This window comes from Carcharhinus amblyrhynchos, chromosome 34 (assembly GCF_965287045.1).
Source record: "Carcharhinus amblyrhynchos chromosome 34, sCarAmb.v2.hapA, whole genome shotgun sequence".
Lineage (NCBI taxonomy): Eukaryota > Metazoa > Chordata > Chondrichthyes > Carcharhiniformes > Carcharhinidae > Carcharhinus > Carcharhinus amblyrhynchos.
In genome coordinates this window covers 12,611,563-12,624,496 of record NC_137357.1, presented here as the reverse complement: position 1 = coordinate 12,624,496, position 12,934 = coordinate 12,611,563, and the positions used below count along the sequence as shown (strand labels likewise).

The following is a 12,934-nucleotide window of genomic DNA, read 5'->3' as shown; positions in this document are numbered from 1 at the left end:
ATATAAAGAGCAAGAGGGTAGTCAGGGAGAGGGTTGGCCCACTCAAGGACAATCTGTATGGAGAGCCAGAGGAAAAGGGCAAGGTACTAAATGAGTACTTTGCGTCAGTATTCACCAAACAGAAGAACTTAGTAGCTGATGAGTCTGGGAAAGGGTGTGTGGATTGTTTGAGTCATGTTGAGATCAAAAAGGAGGTGGTATTGGCATTCTTGAGAAACATTAAGGTAGACAAGTCCCCAGGGCCTGATGGGATGTACCCCAAAATATTGAGAGGGTCAAGGGAGGAAATTGCTGGGGCCTTGAGAGAAATCTTTGTGTCCTCACTGGCTACAGGGAAGGTCTCAGATGATTGGAGAATAGCCTGTGTTGTTCCTTTGTTTAAGAAGGGTAGCAAGAAGATTCCAGGCCAGTGAACCTTACATCAGTGGTAGGGAAATTATTGGAGGGGATTTTTTGATACAGGATTTAGTCCCACTTAGCATTAAGTGGATGTATTAGTGAGAGGCAACATGTTTTTGTGAAGGGAAGGTCGTGTCTCACTAACATGATTGAGTTTTTTGAGGAAGCGACAAAGATGATTGATGAGGGTAAGGCAGTGGTTGTTGTCTACAAGGACTTCAGTTAGGCTTTTGACAAGGTCCTTCATGGCAGATTGGTGCAGAAGGTGAAGTTGCATGGGATTAGAGGTGAGATGGCAAGGTGGAGACAAAACTTTCTCTGTCATAGTTGACAGAGAATACGGTGGAAGGGTGCGTTTCTGAATGGAGGGCTGTGACAAGTGGTGTTCCTCAGGGATCAGTGCTGGGACCTTTGCTGTTTGTAATATATATAAATGATTTGGAGCAAAATGTAACTGAATTGATTAGTAAGTTTGCAGATGACACAAAGGTTATTGGATTTGCGGATAGCAATGAGGACCATCAAAGGATGCAGCAGGATATAGATCAGTTGGAGACTTGGGTGGAGAGATGGCAGATGGAGTTTAATTCGGTCAAATGTGAGGTAATGCATTTTAGAAGGTCTAATACAGATAGGAAATACACAGTAAATTGCAGAACCCTTAAGAGTATTAATAGGCAAAGGGATCTGGGTGTACAGGTACACGGTCACTGAAAGTGGCAATGCAGGTGGAGAAGGCAGTCAAGAAGGTATACGGCATGCTTGCCTTTATCGGCTGGGGTATTCAGTTTAAAAATTGGCAAGTCGTGTTGCAGCTCTACGGAACCTTAGTTAGGCTGCACTTGGAATATAGTGTTCAATTCTGGTCACCACATTATCAAAAGGATGTGGATGCTTTGGAGAGGGTACAGAAAAGATTTACCAGGATGTTGCCTGGTATGGAGGGCATCAGCAAAGAAGAGAGGTTGGTGAAACTTGGTTTGTTCTCACTGGAGCAACAGCGGCTGAAGAAAGACCTGATAGAAGCCTACAAGATTGAGAGGGGTGGACAGAGTGGATAGTCAGAAACTTTTTCCCACGGTGGAAGAGTCAATTACCAGGGGCAGAGGTTTAAGGTTTGAGGGGCAAGTTTTAAAAGAGATGTACAAGGCAGATTTTTTACACAGGGTGGTGGGTGCCTGAACTCATTGCCAGGGGAGGTGGTGGAAGCGGATACAGTAGTGACTTTTAAGGGGTGTTTTGACAAGTACATGAATGAGATGGGAATACAGGGATATGGTCCCCGGAAGCGTAGGGGATCTTAGTTAAGATGGGCAGCATGTTCAGTGCAGGCTTGGAGGGCCGAAGGGTCTGTTCCTGTGCTGTAATTTTCTTTGTTCTTTGAGAGGTTGGAGAAACTTGGTTTGTTCTCATTGGAATGATGGAGGTTAAGGGGCGACCTGATGGAAGTCTGTAAGATTATGAGAGGCATGGACAGAGTGGATAGTCAGAAGCTTTTTCCCACTGTGGAAGAGTCAATTACAAGGGGACATAAGTTTAAGGTGCGAGGGGCAAGGTTTAAAGGAGATGTACGAGGCAGATTTTTTACACAGAGGGTGGTGGGTGCCTGGAACTCGCTGCCGGGGAGGTAGTGGAAGCGGATACGGTAGTGACTTTTAAGGGGCATCTGGACAAATACGTGAATAGGACAGGAATAAAGGGATATGGTCCCTGGAAGGGGAGGAAGTTTTACTTCAGCTGGGCAGCACGGTCGGTGCAGGCTTGGAGGGCCAAAAGGCCTGTTCCTGTACTGTAATTTGCTTTGTTCATGGCACCCAAGGCTGCCATGTTGCTAGATTGTAAATGGTTTTGCCGAGCTCCAAGAGGTCTTATTCCTGCTGTCATCAAAGCCCCAGTTTGGGCAAAGAGGAATTTCAAGTTGTCCTACAGCTGAATCTAGGCTTTTCATGTCTGATCCTGTCTCAGTTGTTGCTCTTTCAACTTGCTGTGTTTTGTTTTGATTTCTTGGTTTAATTACAGAGTCTGTATAAAGTTGTCCAGTTTTTCCAGTTAAACACACATGGAACGCTTGCAAACATTGGCTCGATTGTGTTCTTTTGATGGAAATGGTGTAGAGACATGCAGTTATCTGTTAAAACTGATTGTTGGATTTACCTCGTGTTAATGTTGGAATCGGTTAATAGGCATTTAAAATCAATGACGCTGGCACTTAGCCTGTCAGTCTAGCCCATTTAGAATCTCCTACTCCTGCAATTAAAATGGGGCTGTTGATGATGTGTGAACAGAGCTGCAAGTATCTACTTGCCGAGAGAGTTAGAATTGTTTTGAAAGAACAGGAATTTGGTGAGTGGGAATTTGATGGCAAATGTTTTGAACTGAGGGACGGGTCAATATGTGAATGATCAGAGGGATCAGTTTGGGATGTTTTGAAGTGCGATGAATCAGCTGGGAGCTGCTGTCGTGTGGGAACTCTGGGATGGTTCACACTCAGGTGGGCGTGTGCCTGACCCACAAGTGGGTGAACTTGCTCGATTTTCCAGTCAGTGAGTGGGTGCACATGCACAAAGGGTTAATTAAGGACATTAGCAATTCAGTAGATTGCGATTTCGTGCTCCCCGTGTGATTTTCGGCTCATCACACAAAATGCATCACTTTGTTTTGCATTCCCTCATCCAAGGGCTGGATAAAAGATTCCCAGAGGAAGCAACGCTTACTCGGTCACTAAGTTTGTAGCTGTGACAGTATTCTCCTCTAGTTTCCAAGAAATTTCTTCACCCAGAGGGTGGTGAATGTGTGGAATTCACTACCACGGAATGTAGTTGAGGCCAAAACATGGGTGATTTCAAGAAGAAATTAGATTTTGCTCTTGAGGCTAAAGGGGTCAAGAGATATGGGGGGCGGTGTTGGGGATCAGGATATTGAATTTGATGATCAGCTATGATCAAAATGAATGGCGGAGCACGCTTGAAGGGCCAAATGGCCGCCTCCTGCTTCTAGTTTGTATGTTTCTAATTCTTACACATTTGAAAGATGACTTTGAGCTTTTTTGGACTTCCCTGGATGATTTTCCTGAGGTTTGCTCAGTCATTTGAAGGCACGAGTCCTGTGCCTCTGACCCAATGGGGGAAATGTATTCTGCTGGTGGAAGATCCTCTGAAGAGGAAGAGCAGAGGTGAGATGAGAATGGACAGCATCCCAGGGCAAGACTTTTAGAAGGAGAGGCACAGGGTCAGTTGGTGCAGGGCCAGCAGGGAAGCCATGATGAGAGGGTTAGAGAATGATGCCATTACCCAATGGCTGGAGTATAAAGGTCGCACTCAACTATCTCCAACTGTCTGAGTTCCAGTGCCACGGGACATAATGACAGCAATATCTAGCATGATAGGTCCCAAAATCACTTCCAGTTGTGTGTCTGGACACAATGACCCTTGACCTCTATGATTCCAGCTCTTTCCAGGGCTCCGTGAGGGACCTATGCCATGTCTTTTGGTCACAGTTGTGTCGAGCTGGTGATTGATGCCATCTTTACATGTTCACCAACCACGAGACAGACAAGGATAGCCAGGTGGAAGGAGCATGAGGCTTTATATTGTTGGCCGGGCTCCCTCGCATTCAGGGTGTTAGCAACAAGCCAGGAATTTTCATCAATGGTGGGGGTTCCACAAGTAAGTGTGCAGATTGTGGCCATGGGACATCGATTCTCCATGTTTGTGCCCACTGCCCAAGGTGCACTCTCAATGTTTACATTCTGCCTTGGATGTGTTCTCAATGTTTACATCCTGCTGTCCTCACAGGCATCAAGGTTCCTGGTCCTGGGTAACTCGCCCCATCCCTTAATTAAGTGGCTGATGATCTTAATCCATCACCCAAGACCTGAGGCTCAGGAGAAAGAGACAACAGGGGCTTAGCTCCATGAGTGGTGATGGAGAGCACCATCAGATACCTGAACCAATCTGGGGGAGCGTTGCAGAATTCTCCAGAGTGCATCTCCCTCATCGTTGTTGCATGCTGTGCCCTGCACAACCTGGCTCTGACAGCGGGGGTGGGTCCCAGTGGAGCCTGAGAATCCACAGAGTGAGGACATTGAGAAGGACAACAGAAGCATTCAGGGGGCCAGGGGGAATGTGGGATGCTTTGATCCAGCGAACTGTTAGTTAGTTATCCAGGACATCAAGGCTGATTTGATTCAATATCTCTTGCAAAAAGATCTTCAACTGAGAGCCCCACGCAGAATTTCAGCGCTGTGCAATGTCCTCCAGGTACAAGCTGGCTGCAGCATTGGCAGCCTGCTGACTTGACTTTCCTGGTGGCTGTGATAACCTTGGCTGATGTCCTTGAGGGAACATCTGAGTTGTCTCCGATTGGGAAGGTGCGTCTGGCCCTATAGCTGGACACGCTTCAGTCATCGTGGCATTGTCAGCACTGACAGAGTGTCAAAGGGCTATTGGCCTTGCCTGGAACATCTCACAAGGAACTCATGGAGACAGCACCCACGAGCGTGAGATTGAGGTGAGTTTGCACCTCCCTGCTCCCACCAATGGACAGGCAGCTGGAAGAGACACTCAGTGCCTCACTGACCTATCTCACTGACAGTGACCTCCAGAGGTCAGAGCCGGTGCATTGGCTTACAGTCCCTGGAATCCTTGTGGGGGCGGGGGGGCCCTGAATCAGCCTCTCCACTGGAGGTGAAATTTTCTTGATTGAGGAAGCTATGTGCTTGGTGCCCATGTTAGGCATGGATCTCTCTGTGGTGGAAGTCAGGGCATACAGATGTTCATGGATCTCTGCCAGCTATCACCATGCATCAATCTGGGCCTACACAATCTGCAGCCTGATGCACATTTCCAGAGGCTCGGATCTATGTGGTCAGTGCTCCCACTGTCAGTGCCCGGTAATCTCTCTGCCTCTACCGCTTCCTTACGTGAGTGTAATGTGCCCTAATCACTGAGGACTATCCTCAGAGACAATGACCTACTGCCTATTGATGTGTCAATACCTTGTGTCTGATTTAGAGAGACACTGTGATGCAGGTGCAAGAAGGATGTTTTCCTGGGGCGTCTTGGAGTCACCTACAACTCCAGATCTGCGAAAGGAAACCGCAACATCAGTAAATTTAATCACTGGTCTCTCTGTACGTGCTGGGGAACCTGATGAGGCAATGGAGAGATGCTGCATGATGCCTCCTGCATTAGAGTTTCAATGGGCATTCTGTGTGGGACGGCTCCCATTCTGCTAAGGGGAGCCCCCTGCAGCCTCCCTTCCCCACAGTGCATGCATTTGGGACCTGCACTCTTTGTGCCAGACTCCATCTCAACAAGACAGGAGAAGCAAGCTGACAGTTCATCTCCAGCGCATCAGCTTCACTCTGGTTGAGGATCAGCAGATGCGGGATATATCTCTTCTTCTTGTTCTTCTTCCTCCTCCTGACAGTGGACAACAGAAAATCTTTTCCATGTTCCATTTTCCTTGAGGTTCGTTCCAGAAGCTTCCCCCTCTTCGGGTGTTTGTCCTGCCACTTGTGGCATCCCGCCCTTCCAATGCACTGTTGTGTAACAAGGCAGTCACATTCAGACCCCTGAGACAGCTCCACACCATTTCTGCACTTAGCCTTGCTGATCACGGGAGCTCATTGAACCTTCTGGGACTGTGGAGCAATGTTCTGCTCACAGACTGGGTACTTACCTCTGGCCAGGCCTTCTTTGTCATGTGGGGTGCCTTTGCCTGCCCGTCTGATGTCAGTGGCTGGTACTGATGCCATTGCTGAACAAGACAAGTTACAGTGGTTCCAGACAGTGCCCTCAGTGGCACCCACAGCTCCTGGCAGCCTTCAGGACATAACGATCCGCATATCCCCCGCCTCCCCCCACCGACTCAGACACACCCTAAGGATAAAATTCAGGCCGATGTCAGTGGTACAGGAAATGTCTTGAGTTGCACAAACTCACGGTTCGGGTTTTTGAGGTAGCAGATGTCGGGCGTCAGTGCAGGATGTACAGAAAACTTTACTGGAACACATCTCCCATCAGGTGGTCAGGAGGGTGAGAGAATCAAAGAATCCCTGCAGTGGAGAAGAAGGTCATTCAGCCCATCAAGCTGACACTGACAACAATTCCATACAAGCCTCACGCCTGTAACCCCACACATTTGCCTTGGTAATCCCCCTGACACTAAGGGCCAATTTAGCATGGCCAGTCAACCGAACCCACAGAGCTTTCAGATTGTGGGTGGAAATCAGAGTCACCCGGAGGAAACCCACGCAGACACAGGAAAAATGTGCAAACTCCACGCAGTCACCTGTGGCAGGAATTGAACCCAGGTCTCTGGAGCTGTGAAGCAGCAGTCCTGACCACAATGCCACTGTGCCGTCCAGGAGCCTGTGTCTGACATGGAGTGCAGGGACCCTCGGGGAAGGTGGACTCGGAACCCAGTCTCCAGTGCACATTTCCTCGTGGAGAATGCAGAACACACGCGTGGCACTGTGGTAAATGACCTCACGTGACTGCACAGCAATGGGAAAATGCAGTGGTGATGGGGTTTGACAGTTTCTCCCAGTGCCAAGTCCTGCATATTGTGTTGTCTGCTGGGTGCCAGTGGAAAGGGCATCATTGAGAGGGTGCAGAATATTTAATGGGGGAAAGCAAGATGCCACAAGTTGGAGTCTGTTTGAGAATTATTGCGATAGAAAGAGCAAGTGTTGAGGTCCTGCAGTCAATTTAAGGATCTGAGTAAGACGTTCAAAAGCAGGGCCTGGAAGGTAGTGATCTCTGGAATACTCCAAGTAGCATCTTCCAATTGTTAAAGAACAGCAAACAAGTTAACCTGTGACAAGAGAGATGGTACCGGAGGAAACACCTGAGGTTTCTGGAGCAGAGAGGCTGGACAAGGCAGATGGCTTACACCTCCAGGCAACTGGAAGCTGTGTCTTCACTGGAAGTGGACGCATGTTGTGCTAGAGGGTTTATAATCAGCTGGCAGGTTGAGTGAAATCTCAGAGGAGAAAGAAGGGATGCAGAGGACTAGAAGAGGCAAATCGCATTGCTGGAAGGAGTAATTCAGAATTAGGAAAAATCGGACAGCAACATAAAGTGAGGTTATTGCAGCTGAGTTTGGAGTGCATGTGCGTTAATGCCATGGCATATGACAAATAGGTGAGTGGGGGGCAAGGGAACAACATACCACGATTGTACTTGGCACCAGTAGGAGACCTCATTCAGAGTGAAACAATTAGGAACAGAATTCAGTAAAGATAGGGAAGGAAAAAGGAGAGCAATGCTGTATTGATGGCTGCACCAGAGACACATGTTGTCATCGAGGGATTGAAATCTATTTTCTGAGTGATGATCCATTCTGCTGCTGTGTACATACCACAGGCCAGCAAATAGCACAAAGGAGATTGAGGGGCAAATTCGCAGACAAGCTTGTGAAGATGTAAGAACTGCACAATGGTGATAATGGAAGATTCAGTTAGCCTATGAAGGACCAGGATGATATTGGGAAAAGACGTAGGGCAGGGCAGGTGAGGTGAACTCCTAAAATGGTGTAGCTTCTAACCCAACGTGGAAGGAAGCAATGGTGAGTCTAGTTGCAGGGGTTCATCTAGTGGATGTAATGATCCCAGACTCTAAAACTGCCGAGGTGCTGAGAATCCTTTGAACTGTGTAAACGTTGATGGAGAATTTGTCACTGTCACAGATATGTTCATTTTCTAATTTATGAATTCAGCAGTGAAAGCTTTAACGGGAACCCCTTCTCTTGCAGTATTCGTGCCTGACATGTTGCTTTGTTCTGTATCTGTCCCAAGGGAAAGGTTCTGTGCGGAAGATGAGCTTCGAACAGGCGAAGGGTTTGGATCGGGTAAATGAGAGAATGCCTCCACGCAAGCCGCTGACCGTAAGTCAGCCTGCGACACCAGGTGCAGTTCAGGCCCACCCTGCTCGGGCACCGGCTAAGGCTCAAGGTCCGGTTCAAGTGCGGCCCCAAGCTCCGGGTCAGGGAAAGTGGCCTCCTCAAGTGGGTCATGGACCGCAAAACAACCCACAGCAACATCAGGTGGCGGTTGGGCGGTCCCAGCACAGCAGCAGCGTCTCCACTGGCAAGCAGCAACCTGCTGCCCAGCGCCCCCTGCCGACACAGCCTGGTGTGGCAGCTGCCAAGACTGGAAACAAAGGAAGGGATAAGATGGCACACTAACAGCTCGCCTGCCCTGTCTTACAGGCGCAATGAGGTCCTATTTATTTATTCCGATTGCTTGCAAGATGGGAGTGTCCCAGGATCCAAACTCCCACCTCATTCCCTCAACTCTGGTCAGCAGTGATCGGTGCCCAGTTGACTTGGCAAGTGGAGGAAATGAGGCTGTTTCGCTTCAGAAGACATCACACCTCCATCAGGCTGAAGAGGTCGGGAAGAACTTTACTAATGGTTTCATGAGGGCCTTGCTGAGTCTCTGAAGGACCAGGAGCTTTCCTGCCTGGGACACCTCCTCTTGGGGAAATGTGTGGGTGGGATTGGGTTTCACAGTGACCCATAGCTCCTCTCATTGCTGTACTCTGATAGATATTTGAACCCAGAGTATTAAACCTTAGTTAAAGGTGCTGGAGGCATTAGGGAAGTACAGTCTTCACTTGTGAAGTGTTGCTGTGCAATGAACGATGGTAAACGGGAGACCCTGCAGGGAGTCCGTGTAGTCTTGAAGGCTGAGAACACTTGTCTTCCTTCCTGACTGTTGGCCGGCCCTCATCCCCTCGCCTCCCCCATAGCGCTCCCCTCACCAATATTTTGGGATGATTTGTTTTACCGCCTGGTGTCTGAGGCGCTCAGTGTCACCTGGTGTCTGAGGCGTTCAGTGTCACCTGGTGTCTGAGGCGCTCAGTGTCACCTGGTGTCTGAGGCGCTCAGTGTCACCTGGTGTCTGAGGCGCTCAGTGTCACCTGGTGTCTGAGGCGCTCAGTGTCACCCCAATGACCCCATGACTTTTTGTATGAATTCTGACTCCATTTTGTTCAGTGAAACTGAGAGCTCGTGCAAAGGTTTTGGAGAAAAGAGAATGTAGAAACAAACTTGTTTCATTCTGGGTTTTTATTTAATTTTTTTTTGAAGAAACTAAGTTGGTTGAACAGCACACGGTCGACATCTTGTTTTGATTCTTGCGTCGTCATCTTGTAGTAAGTGACCAAATGTCTGTTTTTGATCATCGGTCCCTTTTAAAATTTTTTTGGGGTGGGGGTGGTGTGGCAGTGGTGCTGTGATGGGTGGGATCGGCTGGAGAGTGAAGTATGAGAGTGAACTCTGGCACTACCAAAACTACAACTGGAGCAAATGTCAGCCAGAGAGACGGGGATTGAAATGGAAACCATTCCAATGCCTTTCGCGCTCTCTCTCTCTTGCCTCTCCCCTTTGCTCTCTCTCTCCCTCTCCAATATCTGCGCAATCCCACCCTGTCCTGCAGTGTCTCACGCACTCAATTTTTTCTCTCCATGTCCCTCCACCCTAGGCCAGCCCCTCATTGTCAGTCGTCAAGAGTCTTGCAGGTTGAAGATTTTGTTGTTCTCAGTCCGCATTGAAAATCTGATTGCCCAGACACACTCCTGCAGTATTTCCCGGTAAAACCCGCCCCATTTCAATATTGGGTTGAAGATCCTGTAAAGCCTCAGGAGATCAGTCAGTTATGTGTGGAGAGGATGGGAATCAGGCTTGCCCCTCTTATTCTCTAGCTGTTTAGATGAAAAATTAAGTTCTTAAAATTGAGAGCTGATGATGGTGACCCTTCTCTCATGTGAAAATGTTGGAGTGGGAAAGGCCGAGTTCATTGAACTTTCTTCTCAAATTAATAATCCAGTTTTAAAACCCAGGTTACAGAGGAAAATTGTACCGGCCTGGATAATCTGGCTCATTCTTCTGTACAAATCCACTGAGTGTTTCCAAAAGGAGTTTCTTTTTGTTTCTTTTATCTCTGAGAACAGATCTATGTTAGTACAATGAACTATTCACTGACTGAGAATAGCAGCAAGTCTCCAGTCTTAAGGGGATATTAGTGTTCAGCATACAGTTCAGGAAAATTCTTCCCCAGCTGTGCTTTGAGTGCATAGTTCTGTCATGTCTGTTCATGGTAGTCTTCTGACAGTGTGTGTACTTATTGCAGAGCAGTGCCAGTTCCGGCCCATGTATGGCACTCGTTACAATGACTCCCAAATAGTTTTGGTTTGCCGATTCTCTTCAACTGTTGGCACACATCAGTATGTTATATTTTGTTTGGATGGTAGTGTGTACTTCTAGCTGCGCTGGAATCTGTGGCTGTAATGGTGCGTTTGTTGCAGTTTTCCGATAAGTGAACATCCCCAGATGGATGAAACACTTTTGCCAGTTTTCAGATGCTCAAAACAGTGGACTTAAAATCTCTACTGAATGTTCATGGTGCTCCAACTTTGCTGTTCCCTCTCTGGGAACTCCCTGCTGTGTAGGGACTGTATGTAGTGCAGGTGAGCACCACTGGTTGTAGAATAGATACAGAAGGCTAAAGCAGGATGCCAAGAGTCATTGGTCAGGGAATGATTGCTGTGGTGTAGGTTGCCACAAACCAGCCGATTGCTTGTACAAAGGCTATTTGGTAACATGACCCAGAGTCAGCTTGTTATGGCTTAGTTTGTTTCCCAGCTTATCCCACATTCCTACTCTGAAACGCTGAGTACTGGTATCTCTGACTTTCCAGCTGAGAATGGCAAGAGGAGTGAGTACAAGCTGCTGATGAGGTAGGCTTAAAGTATTTTCATTATTTAACTTAGTGAAATAAGGGTTTTTAGAGTTTGCTGGCTTTCGCTGAAGTTGTAACAGTCAACTAACTCCCTGTTCTCATTGCCTTTTAATCATGAGAGGGTACATGAAGTCAGCTGCCAGCTTCAAGAGACCCAAGCGGCTTTTAAAAATTGTCACGGGCTTGCTGCAGCACCTGTCCAAACTGAGGCATTGCTGCGATTGCCATTTGCTGCCTGAGATAACGTGAAAGGTTTGCAGGAGAATGCTTCTCGTTTTCTTCATCCTTGTAAACATAAGGTATTCAGAAATATTCAAACATGGACATTGGTGGAGCACTCAATTCATTCTTTGATTGCCTGCACTTGAGAAAAACTGACCCTGACCCACATGCCAGACAAGACTGGTATCCTTCAATTCACGTGCAAGCAATCCTATTCATCCCACTCCTCTATATCTCATGTCTAACATGAGCTTCTTCAGTTTCACATCATAGACTGAAAGGTAGAAGCTTTCTCCGATTGAAATTATTTTGGTGAGAAATGGCCCTTCAAAAGACCTGACTCCCTCTTTTAACCATTTGGCTTCCAGTTCAACAGGAAAAAATTATTATTTTGGTGTCTTTGAGTTCTCCTTTTTGCGGAATCTTGAAAAATGTGCTGTAACTTTTCCTGTGTTTTTTTTTAATTTAAGAAAAGAACAACTCCCCTGAGGAGAGAAATACTGCATTGATACTGTTGGTTAAAAAGAGTTTCATTAACTTGTGTTTTTTTGTAAGTGCACTGAGAAAACTGTAATGGTTTCTAATTTAGCACGGCGAGATGATAGCAAACTTTTCTTGTAACAAAATTTGCATTAAAAATACAAGTTTGATTTCATTAGACAGTGATGTGAATGTGAGTTCCTACCCTGCTCTGTGAATGTGAAGCTGCAGTGAAGTGTCAAGTGTTCTCTGGTGTGGGTCAAGACACAGGGAGACCCCAAGTGGAACAGATTTCATTCCCCAAAGGACACTGGTTGTTCTTCATGATTACTTTGGTGAAAGTAGATCTTTATTTCCCATTTATAATGCTCATGTCAAATTGTCTAATTGCTGCAGTGAGATTTACAATCCAGTAACATGATTGCTGTACCTGTCTAAATGAGCACTCAGTCTCAGTGGAGGATGTTTGCTGTTGGGCAGTCCTCCTTGGTTAGTCCTCGTACTCGATCACGCTGTAGCTGAAGGCTGTCGGAGGACAATGAACTGTTCAAAATGCCCTTGGTGGAGAGGATATGCTGGTGCAGGAAGGATGCAATGTTCCCTGTTTATGGCTTAGGGGACAATGTGAACGGACAGACAATCCCCACCCTTGGAGAAGATATGATGAGTTAATGCTGCAGAGTGACTCTGGGGTAATGTCTGATGAAAGGTTTGGAGCTGTGAGTATGAGAGGAGTGTGTGGGCATGGGGTAAGGTGGGCAGATACGGGGATACGGTGAGGTGGACAGAGTGGAGGTGCGGTGAGGTGGGCAGAGAGTGAGGGTGGGTCAGGAGGAGACCTGATATGTATGCGTGTGGATTCTGTTTGTTGGTGACTGGGGTCACTGCTGCAGCAGACGAGGGTGAGTTCAAATGAATTCATTTGGTGAAAAATGGTGATAATATTGCAGTGGAGAGAGAGAAAGAGAGACTTCAGAAGCTCACTGTATAGTGCAGCTTAGTGACCAATGCCTGTCACCACATAGCGATAGTAGACAGACAAATGGAACAGAAGGAAGTGGGGTTTGTGTCCTGGAATGGCCTCGG

The 12,934-nt window shown here is 47.3% G+C and overlaps 1 protein-coding gene across 2 annotated transcripts in view; it reads left to right on the top strand.

The window, feature by feature from the left end:
• Window positions 1-12,028, top strand: part of LOC145361409 (serine/threonine-protein phosphatase 2B catalytic subunit gamma isoform-like) — a 39,285-nt gene extending 27,257 nt beyond the window's left edge. For both annotated transcript variants that reach the window (XM_080217133.1, XM_080217135.1), the window contains exon 14: window positions 8,201-12,028. In XM_080217133.1, the coding sequence (XP_080073259.1) occupies window positions 8,201-8,589 (389 nt within the window). In that variant the 3' untranslated portion in view covers window positions 8,590-12,028. The remainder of the gene's footprint in view (window positions 1-8,200) is intronic.
• Window positions 12,029-12,934: the final 906 nt, after the last annotated feature.